Source organism: Penicillium odoratum (assembly GCF_028828045.1).
Source record: "Penicillium odoratum strain IBT 22623 chromosome Unknown utg000006l_segment0_segment0, whole genome shotgun sequence".
In the NCBI taxonomy this organism is placed as follows: domain Eukaryota; kingdom Fungi; phylum Ascomycota; class Eurotiomycetes; order Eurotiales; family Aspergillaceae; genus Penicillium; species Penicillium odoratum.
This window is the reverse complement of record NW_026643148.1, coordinates 4,526,086-4,537,219: the sequence shown is the minus strand read 5'-3', so window position 1 is coordinate 4,537,219 and position 11,134 is coordinate 4,526,086. Positions and strand designations below refer to the sequence as shown.

The 11,134-nt window shown below is 47.5% G+C and overlaps 4 protein-coding genes across 4 annotated transcripts; 2 read left to right on the top strand and 2 right to left on the bottom strand.

Annotated features, from left to right (window-relative positions):
- Positions 1 to 188: 188 nt before the first annotated feature.
- Positions 189 to 1,230, top strand: N7520_010087 (uncharacterized protein; the record flags this gene model as incomplete). The annotated part of the gene is made up of 3 exons (XM_057144021.1): positions 189 to 191; positions 306 to 1,028; positions 1,099 to 1,230. 3 exons carry the CDS (start codon positions 189 to 191, stop codon positions 1,228 to 1,230), a joined length of 858 nt encoding a protein of 285 aa, XP_056993309.1.
- Positions 1,231 to 2,240: 1,010 nt separating this feature from the next.
- Positions 2,241 to 3,215, bottom strand: N7520_010086 (uncharacterized protein; the record flags this gene model as incomplete). The annotated part of the gene is made up of 1 exon (XM_057144020.1): positions 2,241 to 3,215. One exon carries the CDS (start codon positions 3,213 to 3,215, stop codon positions 2,241 to 2,243), a length of 975 nt encoding a protein of 324 aa, XP_056993308.1.
- A 1,085-nt stretch (positions 3,216 to 4,300) lies between these two features.
- Positions 4,301 to 5,335, top strand: N7520_010085 (uncharacterized protein; the record flags this gene model as incomplete). Its single annotated transcript, XM_057144019.1, has 1 exon — positions 4,301 to 5,335. One exon carries the CDS (start codon positions 4,301 to 4,303, stop codon positions 5,333 to 5,335), a length of 1,035 nt encoding a protein of 344 aa, XP_056993307.1.
- A 56-nt stretch (positions 5,336 to 5,391) lies between these two features.
- On the bottom strand, positions 5,392 to 10,284 carry N7520_010084 (uncharacterized protein; the record flags this gene model as incomplete). The annotated part of the gene is made up of 8 exons (XM_057144018.1): positions 5,392 to 5,615; positions 5,662 to 6,688; positions 6,736 to 8,163; positions 8,210 to 8,543; positions 8,614 to 9,181; positions 9,228 to 9,244; positions 9,294 to 9,345; positions 9,393 to 10,284. 8 exons carry the CDS (start codon positions 10,282 to 10,284, stop codon positions 5,392 to 5,394), a joined length of 4,542 nt encoding a protein of 1,513 aa, XP_056993306.1.
- Between the last annotated feature and the right edge of the window lie 850 nt (positions 10,285 to 11,134).

Below are 11,134 nucleotides of genomic sequence, written 5' to 3'. Positions count from 1 at the left end.
TTCTATTATTCTGTCCGGCATATTTCCCAGGACTTTGATTACCCAAGTCAAGTCGTGTTTTCCATGTTTAAATTCAGTCTTGGTGACAAGGTTTCCAGTTAGTTTTAATACCGTTGGATCCTCTTCGATCCGGCCCCCTCTTCCCCTCCTTGCTCCTTGGCTTATGGAATGTTTGTATTGCACGCAAGATGGTAAGTTCTTCCCAAATCATTTTTATCTTCCCAATCCGAGTCTTCTTTGGCAAGATTCACCTACCACGCCACTTCCCATCCAAAGGAATAATCTACAAATCTAACCCGTTCCAGGGCTGCTGTGCCTCTACCCCGTCGCATGATGACGACGACCAAGAAACCCACACTCAAGATCGAGCTGAAGGCCACCAAACAACCCACGATGCGATTCCCGAGTCTACAACACAGACCCGCCACCGTCGCCCCCGACCCCATAACCTCCCACTAGACCAACACTACAACGAACCCATCCGTCCCCACATATGGAGCAGCAAGCGCCGCCTCTGGACCCGCACCGACCTCGACCGCGAACGCCGCGAGTTCTTCGAAACCCGTGTCACAGGCCGCGAAGAGATCTGGGCTGCGCTCTCGAGCGCCATAACACTCATGCAAAGCGGTGACCCAGTCACAGCACAGGGGATCATCGATGCAGCCGGCGTGACTGTGCCCACGGGTGATCTCTGCGAAGGATGCTACGACGAACAAGGCATGTTGTACCGACTACCGCAGTGTATCGTGAGTGATCCGGAGAACATTGCCGGTGCAGCGTCGGGCTCAGATGGCTCTGTGCCAGAAGAGTCGGATGGGAAATTGGCAACGGATGGTGCGTCCGGAGATGAGTTGATTGCGGAACTGGATCTTGAGCGGCGACGTGATGAGAAGGGGAAGACTAGTGAGCGGGATTTGATCCGTGTGCTAGCTCGGTTGAGCGAGCGGGATGGACAGGATCTTATGATGCGTGTGGGTAAGAGTCAGCGTGTCGGCTTTTTAGCGAGGAAGATACATCAGGAAGCAGGGGTATGTGTTTCATCTTTTGGTCCAGACTCTGGAGTACGTTTATGATTCTGGTGACTGACGGGGTTGATAGCTTGCGAATCACCAGCGGGTAAGGATCGCTTACCTGGGCCGGATGTTGAAGGAGCATGAGTCCCTGGTTGATCAGGGCTGGCAGAATGGCCATGTCATTAATGCCCTGGTTGTTAGTAGGCCGTCTCTATGATGCAGCTCTTTATTTTTGCATCACTGCATCTCTCTCTCTCTCTCTCTCTCTCTCTCTCTCTCTCTCTCTTACGACATTCCCCTTTCCAGCGTTCTGGCGTTCTTCATCTTTTGCACAATACCCCTTGTCCTTCTATATTCGAGTGAGCTACGACAATAATATGGATCAGCAATCTTACCACTCGGTTAGCATTTTGATGATTGACATCTCTTGTATGTCCAAGGCGGGCTTGTTTGAATTTAGCAGATAGTCTGCATCTTATGGTGACATGTTGCTTATTTCAAACGTTGGAATGATTATGCCTGTGAACTGCCTAAGTAGGTGCCAATGCAAAGACAATAAAAAAAGAACCATACAACGCAAGTAGCGAGAAGATGAACATGAGAGACAAAAAAGAAATGCATCATCCGTGAATCGAACACGGGCCTCGTCGATGGCAACGACGAATTCTACCACTAGACCAATGATGCTAGTTCATGTGAACTGCTCCACTATTAAATTATATCACCCTAAACTCAGCTTAGGCCAGTTGAGTCGGGTATGAAGGAACGAAGATGTTCGCGACAGCCTAATTTCAAATACCATCCCAATATTCTATTTCTGATGATGTTGAAAACACAAATGGAAAATTGGTAATCTAGACTAGATCCAGAATAAATATTGGGAGAATTGTAGACGGTTCCGAAGAGTGCCCATATACTTATGTACATTTTTCCTGGGTCTCAAGGGGTATACATCCAATTGCTTCGGTTCACTGATTTGTGGATCGATGGCTGTTGCTGACTTAAAAGAAGTCAGATTCTTATCACTTTGGGAGAAATTGTGTAAAGATTCGACATGTATTTTTTATCAAGTCAATCGATAACTTGACGTGTATAATGTTTTTATGAACTTGATGATGGACTCGGATGTCTAGTGGGATATAAATAGTACCAAGATTCTCAGCTCAGAATAGAAACTCAATTAAACACACATTTAAAACTTCAAAGTCGGGCTACGTACAAACACGCTCAAAGCAAATCCTGAAGAGAGAAGGCCACCTTTTCCTCATCGTGCGCCACCGCATCAATAGTCCACTTCCATAAATCCTCCTGCTTACCCTCATCAAGGCTATCCTTACTGGACATAATCTCCTTCCGTCCCTCAAAATACCGACCACTCACACCCTCAACATTCTTCCCAACGGCCAATTGAGCCAAAGCCTCTCCAGACTCCCCTGGCGTATGTATGTTAGGCGAAATAAGCAACCTCAAAAGCGGGAGAATGTGCGGTAAAACATGATTCCACAGAAACTTTACCACGCCGTTCGCCTCCCTTGCAAGTCCAGTCCCAGGCATCAACCCGGGATCCATGGTCGTAACAGTCCAATGCTTCCCAGTTTTCTCATTGATCTTTGTAAAGCGACGATGCAGAGCAAACATGTACAGCACATTTGCTAGCTTGGTGTTAGAGTAATGCTGTCTACCGTTGCCTTGAGTATACTCTGGCAGCGGATGTGCAAGTTCCTCTGCTGTATTGTAGAAGGCATCTGGCATGCCTGTATTATATGCTGGGTCATGCGTTCCACTTCCCGTTATCACGATCCGTGCGGTATTGGCGAGGTACGGGCGTAGAAGGGAGAAGAGAAGAGCGTGTCCGACATGGTTGATGCCGAAGGTCTTTTCGAATCCATCGTCGGTGTACTCGGCTGCGTTGGGGAATTGGAGCGCGGCGTTACAGACAAGGGAGTAGAGGGGAGGGAAGTTGGAAGCTTCCCAGGTTGTGGCGAAGGAGCGGATGTTGGCGAGGTTTGAAAGGTCTAGTTTCATGAATTGAACGTTGCTATGGTTGAGAAGCTTGTTGATGGTTTCGGCAGCGCTGTTATCGTTGCGAGAGGCGATGATCACTTGGTAGGTTGGACAGTCACGGGCTACGGCTAGGGCACATTGGTATCCCAGACCGGTAGTACCACCAGTGATAAGGACGGAGCGTTGGAATTTGGACATGATAAGATCAATTGAATTTGAGAGGTGTGAGACTGAGACCAGGTGGCGATATCTGCTATTTATACTTATGGATGCAGTAGAATGCAAATCGGTCAGATTGTTACCCCGAGAGTAGTAGATATGTATATGTCCATCTAACCAGAACAGCACAAGCAAGATGAAGTGATATGATTGGCTTAAGTAAGAGTTAAAAGCCAAAAAGTTTATTAGCCTGAACTATCTATACCTAAACTGGATTAGTGTAGAACAGCACCGTTGGATCTGACGCACTTGATTGGTAGCGGATGCTACTAATGAGTTCGTCCCCATTGTTACCACTACATCATATTTTTGAACATCTGCCTTCAATGCTAGATTGTGAGATGAGTCCTAGTCAATTATATCCACACTGGCGAACTGCTTGTAATGCGCGTTGCAGACACGACGTAGCCCAGGGGCTGCCTTAATCAACTCATCAATGCCAAGTACGCCTGACTAATACTCTGGTGTCTGGTCGGCAGAGCTGGCGAATAATAATGATCTTAACTAACTAGTGGTGAGATGGATTACAAAGGAGCGCTAGGTCATGTGATCTGGCACGCTCCCCAATCCCGTAGTCTCCTTGAACTTCTTTCCTCTTTCTCATTCACTGTTGACTTTGTAATATCCAGCCGACCAGGCCTGTAGCTTCCATGTCTGAAGAGTCAGATATCACTCTTCTTTCACCCCCACAGTTACTCAAATACTTCCCCACATATGAGGTTCTTATATGTACAAGCTGTCGCCATGCAATCAAACCAGGAGGAGTAGCTCGACATCTGAAAGATATCCACTACCTCCACAATGAAGAAAGACGACCCTACACTCTCTATGCGAGCAGCTTCAAATTAAGAAAGCCAGAGGATGTAGTAGATCCGCCTGATCAAGATTTCCCAATGCCCTACCTCCCACTCGAACAAGGGTGGAAATGCAACGCACCAGCTTGTAACTATCTATGCATCTCAACAAAACGAATGGAAACCCACTGGCCATCTAAACATGGCTGCAAAGGAGACCCAAGCCATGACTGGTCTTCCGCTCCACTACAAACCTTTTTCCGGGGAAACATGCTCCGCTATTTCACCAGCAACCACGATGACTCGCCTGGTCAGTGCCCACAGACACCTCCCCCTTCGTCATATATCTGCAAAATGCGAGACAGGCATAAACTGGATGCGATCGACTCTTTATCACTGGAACACTACTTCTATTCGTCTTGGAGAAGTTTCGCCCAGGACTCTCGCACTGAAGGTATCTGGCTTGATATTGTTGCGGATCTTGCATATAACCATCCGTTCCTCTTACATGGTATCTTAGCCTGTACGGCATTGCATATGGCCCATCTCTACCCGGCGCAACGGGAGACCTACATTATTCGTGCATACGCGCACCAAGACTCTGCACTACCGCTGTTCAGGTACGAAATCGAGCATCCCACGACAGAAAACTGTGAGGCGATAATCGCATTCGCATATCTCCTGGTCGTCTTCTCTTTCGCAACGGAACTGGATAATGGTCAGAACTCGCTACTTCTCGTCTGTAACACGGACACAGGGGTTCAAGAGAAACGGTTAATTCTCCCTCAATGGTTACATTTTATTCGATGCAGCTGCGACATGCTTAGCGAGGTATGGAGCCAGATTGAGAGCTGTCCTGTCAGCGCTCTAACTGAGGCATGGGAAACGGAACTGGATGTTGGCGATAGCAAACTTCCTTACTTGGAGCATTTCATGTCCATCGTCCCTCAAGATGGGTCGTGGTCTGAGCATGTTATATCCGTCTATCAGGACGGGGCGAGTGCATTGGCTGATGTATTTGCGTATTTGGATCAGGAAACGACCACGATTGATGTTAGTATGTGGAATATTCTCGGGCTGTGGTGCCTGCGACTCGAAGACGAGTTTTATGATCTTATCTTTGAGAGGCATCCTGGGGCCTTGATTCTCCTTGCCCATTACTGTGTGATTATGAAGGGAATGGAGACCTGTTGGTATTTTGAAGGGAGGCCAGCGAAGCTTATTGCGGCGATTTTAAGTGTTCTCGATGAACGGTGGCATCCTTACCTTCAGGAGGCAGCATATCAAATTGTGGGTTCTCATTAGATCGAAAATTAAAATTAACATTTGAACAAGACAATTGCTAGTCATACATCCCAAGTTTACACTAAGCGTCCGTTGTTTGCCTCCTTTCCTTTGGGCGTCTCTCCAGATCGTCGCTTGAATACACGACAGATGAACGAGGCACTCTGGCGAATACCCCGAACCAGAGACGTGGGATTGTAGTGTTTGACACGGAACATGTAATACATCAGTACTGTGCCACAGATATTGAATCCAACATAGACCCATCCAATGCCAAAGTTGCGCCAACGTTCACTGTAGTCTATATAAGTTAGTAAGTAGAACTGACAAGGAATGAAAGAACTTACAGATATTACTTGCCGCCAGGTACTGATCAGCATTGGAAAGCTTGCAGTACTGACAACCGCTTGTGGCAAGAGGATTGTACAACTGCCCCCCTGCAGCCTTGACATAAGGATCCAAGTAATCACCGCAGGTCAAGCCAATTGGGGGATTGAAAACACTCAGCTCAGCAGTCGAGCACTGGATAGCCCGGCCGTGTAAGCCTGTGGCCACTATGCCGGCAATCAGGTAAGTCAATGGAGAGGCGCGATACATGAATATCCAGAATCCGGGCAAAGCGCTGGGTGGTTGCAAGACACCGTTGAAGGTGAGTGTCATAATGAACATCAATGTCGCGATTGTACCACCCGTTTCAGCATCTGGCAAAGCCGAGATAACCAGTGCAGCAAATGTGGACGTGAACATGTAAAACTGGACCACGAACAGAAGCATCAAGCCTTGACGCTGTGCTGCTTGATCCGCTCCATATACTGGGAAGTAGTAGCACGCCCAAGCAATAATTCCGGCAAATACTTGATAGGGTATCTCGACAATGACATTCGCAATGAGGAAAGCAGCCCATGAATAGGCTTTTGAGGGTCGTTCGCGCACTTCATACAGAGATCGCTGAACCACAAATTTGGGCATGATAGACTGGACCAGTGTGGAGAAGATGGAGCATAGCATGAAGGCTGAGAAGATCACATCCTGGAAGCCTTGGAGAGAACTATCTGGCTTGAAGAATGTGAAGCCTATGAACAACGATGATAATGTTGCTAGCATGATCTTTGCCCATACGTAGGACGGCTCGCGCCAGAAAGCTTGGAACGAGCGATGGGTAACGTAGAGTAGCTGTTGGGTAAAAGGCATGGCATATTCGCCTTGCTGAGCTCCTTCATTATTGCTCGCTGCCGAAGATCGCTCTTCATGGATTCGGTTAAGCTCGGATTGAACATTCTTTGCTTCTTGGCTTTCGTTCCACACGATTGCCCAGTCTTTTGTGGCCTTTCCAGAAGCTCCGGCACCGATGATTTCGAGCATGTACTCTGCGGGCTGGTGATCGTTAGAGCTTGTCAACCTGCAGAGATTAAAATACTTACGTTCTCTGAAGAGCCACAAACCCGGGCTCCGTTGTTTTCAAAGTAATCCAAGAGGGTCCGGGACTGGTCACCAATCTCGCCAAAGTAGACCGTCCTACCTCCCTTTGCAAGAAATAGCAAACGGTCAAATTCCTGGAAAAGCAGTGCACTCGGTTGGTGAATGGTGCTAAGAACAGCCTGGCCATGCTCAGCAAGCTTCCTCAAAAAGGAACAAATAGCCCATGAACTTTGTGAATCCAAGCCACTAGTTGGCTCATCCAAGAAGATTAGAAGCGCAGGCTTGGCAGCTAATTCGACACCAATGGTCAACAGTTTCCTCTGTTCAACGTTCAGACCTTCACCAGGAGCACCAACCACAGCATCCGCAAAGTCTTGCATACCGAGCATGTCTATCACATCCTCGACATATCTGTACTTTTCTTTCTTAGAGACAGTGCTTGGCTGGCGTAACATTGCGCTGAATCTTAAAGCTTCCCTCACGGTATTAGTGGGAAGATGTAGATCCTGCTGTTGAACATAACCCGTCTTTCTCTGGAAGCTGGTATCAAGTGGCTTGCCATTTACGAGCATGTCGCCCGTCACAACACCTATCGAGACACGCTTCGCGAGAACATCTAGTAGAGTTGTCTTTCCAGCCCCAGATACACCCATTAGCGCTGTGAGAGTACCGGGCTTGACCCATCCAGATACGTTGTCCAGAAGACGCCGTTCGCCGCCCTTGACCGGGATATCATAGCAGACGTTCCGCCAGGTGAACACGTCGTGCTGAGATGGAATGGCAGAATTCTTGTCCTCTTTCCCTTCCTTGGACTTAGAGATCGGTGCCACTTCAGCAGAGCTATCGCCTCCCCCTTTCAGATGAAGTAGGTGAGCAGGTACGTGCCCTCTCCGGAAGACAAGGTACTCCGCCGTAGAAGACGTGGAAGAGTTCAACTCCGAGGCAATGAGATAGAGAGCCATGAAGAAAATCCAGAATCCGATAAGAATCCCGAGGTTCCTCCACTCGTGCGCATACGAGTAGGAGTACTGACTTTCGATATAAGAATCCCCAGATACGGTTCTCTCTCCTGCAACGGCACCTCTGACAGAGCAAATGAACGAGTCACCCGACAAACTTGGATAGGCAGGCACAAATGCCGAGCATTCAAATCGACGACCGTGGAATTCGTTGGCGATTATTGCTTCGAATGTGTAGAAGATTGGATTGATCCAGCGAATCCAACTGAACCATGGAATCTTGGCCATCTCCGGTGCTGTGATTACGAATCCTGTGTAAATCACAATTGCAAGAACAATCACACCTGCCATAGACATGGCCTGCGCAAGTGTCTTAGTAGATGCAGCTAGTGTTCTGAAGACTCCTGACATGGTCAGAGTGCTGAGGAAAGTGAAGAGAAAGAATATGAAGAATTGAGAGGGTTCGTATCGCTAAATCTTGTCAATACTGGCCATGCTTGTTAATTTTTCAACTTACTAGGCTAGCCAAGAAGTAGAAGATGATGTTAAATACAACCGCTGATACAAACTTGACTGGTATGTCGGCCACAATGCCCCCCAACGCCTCAGTAAATGGATGAACAAAGGCATAGGAAGCTTGTTTCTCAATAATAGGCCGTTGATCGTAAAGCGAGTTGATCTCGGTGATACTGATAAGGGCATTCATAAGGACAGAGAAGAACAGTGCTGCACCTTTACTCTGAAACCCGGCAGAGGCATTGGGGGTCCCGAAGTAGATCGAACCGATGATCAGGGACATGACAATCCGACCGATCACAGTGGTCAGGGTCGATGGCTTGTCGTTCCAGATACTGCATTATAAAATTAGAAAAATCAGAAGAGGTAGATATATCTGAGTATAAAATGAAGTAGTAGACACACCGTTGATACGCTCTTTTTACACAAAGGCGGACCTGCATCGGAATTGTGATGATATAAGGGCTCTTTGGATGCGCATGTTTCGCCTGTCGCAGCCTTTTCGTTTCATGGAACTCCTTTCCAGCCTCCCCTCCTAGCGGGTATTTCTCATGGTACTGAGAGATCTCCTTCTGGAGCGTCACGTAATGACGACTTTCCTTCCAATATTTTTCGAAATCGTCCGGCGTGCGAGGGACACTCTGCACTCCTTCTCGAACCTTTCTTTCCGACGGGTTAGTCACAGAAGTCAGGAAGTCACCCGTCGTTTGACGAGGTGGACAATCCCAGCCCATCTCGATAAAGTACTCTCGGGCTTCGCTGCATCGTCCAAAGAAGATCTGTCTTCCTTCATATAGCACGATTACCTTATTGAAAATGTCGTAGATTGCTTGGGATGCTTGGTAGATAGCGACGGAGTGACAACTGCCGGTGAGATTGGCTGAGACTCTTAGAGCTTTGACAAATTCCAGAGCGCTTGCAGAATCTAGACCTCGGGTGCTATTGTCCCAAGCCCCGACTGGAGCTCCAGATACTAAGATGGTCAGTCGTTGAGATTAATACAGATAATGAAGACGTACAGGCCATCTCAGCGATGCTATTTAATATAAGTTTCAATATCTCAAGTCCCGAAGAAGAGCACATACCTAACTCGCTTCCTTTCACCACCAGAAACACCTCGGATGTAGTCATCACCGACTAGACGGATGTCAGCTGGAATTTCTCTCTCTAGGACTCTCGCATACCTTTCGTGTTGTATGTATGGCTCAAACCGAGCACATTCATGGCAACTTGTGTAATCTTCTTGGCGTACTCTGTGCGAGATATTCCACAGAGTCTGTTTTCCGGAGTCCGAGCTGCGGCAGCGAACTCAAGTGTTTGACCGACAGTAAGATGGGGGAAGTGCTTGTCAACCTCCTGATTGTACAAGACTTCACCCTTAAACTCTTTGTACATCCTTTCCATATTGATTCCATTAAACTGAATATCGGACCCCTTGCCAACTTTAAGTCCATGGAGTTTCCCAGTAATGGACTTGAGGAAAGTGGAACAGCCACTGCCCGGGCGTCCCAGGACAATGAGCAGCTCTCCGCTCTTGAGCACACCGTCGAAATTCCGAAGTATCTGCTTCTGTGGTATGTTCTTCGCACATGAAAGGTATTCCTGGGGACGAAATGGGGCCAGTGGAACCGAACCCACGTTGTTCTGGTACTGAAGCGCAGACCCCGATCCGGAGATATTGAGGTTCTCAAAGACTACGCCTGTCGATTTGCGTAGAGGGACACCCTCTCTGTCCATCAGCTTCAGCATCATACGAGCCCATTCGTAGTGATCGAATTGATCGCTTGCTGGATCGAGGATAGGGTCTCCCAACTCCACGCCCTCTAGCGTATCCTTCCGCTCCACTTCGGTCATTCCACTGAGATCTGAATCGAGGGTTGGACGACGGGGAAAGTTGGAGGCGATGCGAGTCAGCTCCTGGCGCTCTTCAGGGCGTATATGCGCGAATATGGCTCGGTCATCTGCAGCTAGAGCTTCGGAGCTGCCCTGGGAGATACGTTGCTCGTGGGATAAGCTCCCTTCGGGTTGCTCAAGGGAGGAGCTCCCTTTGGAGCTCTCGTGGCCTTGGCGATTCATGGAGAAGATGGATGTCGATGACTGAAAAGAAAAAAACAAGGTTTTGGGCTATGTAGCAAGCTGCACCAGATTGCACAGCAGTAGGTACAGCATATGGGAGGTACGAAAATCTAAGTAAGTTACAACGGGAAATATAGTAGCTGAACTTTGGATCCTGTTTTCTCCGGAGCCACAAATTCATGAGAGAGGTACCAGGGCTATGATTCTATTTGGGTGACACCTCAAGTCATGATGTCAAGATGTCAAGATCGGAGAATTCATCGTACATTGATTAGTCATGTTACACTAATTTGAAATGAACAAACTTGAAACTATAAGGCTTCTTAAATCCTTTGAAGCAAATACAGGAGTAGATGAGTAGATGAGAAGATGAGAAGATGAGAAGATGAGAAGATAAGAAGATGAGTTCACTAAGACAGGATGGAATGACAAGAATTGCTCACCGTCCGGAAGGTTAATTGTAGTGATGTGTTTGACCTCAACTTAGAATATTTATATTCAGATAATATGGTTTCGCCCCTAGAAACTGCGAAGGTAAAAAGCTGGGATTAAGATCACACAATTAACCACAAGTGATCTTCAGACAGTTCAGTAATGGTCACCATGATAGTCTTAACAACAATCACAACCACAATCAAAGAATAAAGGTGTGCAGTCAAAATTATAGAAAGTAGGATGTCTTGTGCACTTTTCCACTTACTTTGCAGGGGGTAGAAGAGGTAACGGAGATAAAAAAAGGGAGTAGACGTAGAAGGCGTAGAAGACGTAGAAGAAGTAGAAAGACAGGGTACCTAGTATTGACACCTGAGGCATAAACACGTGAGAGATAATGCAGCTGGAATGCAAACCA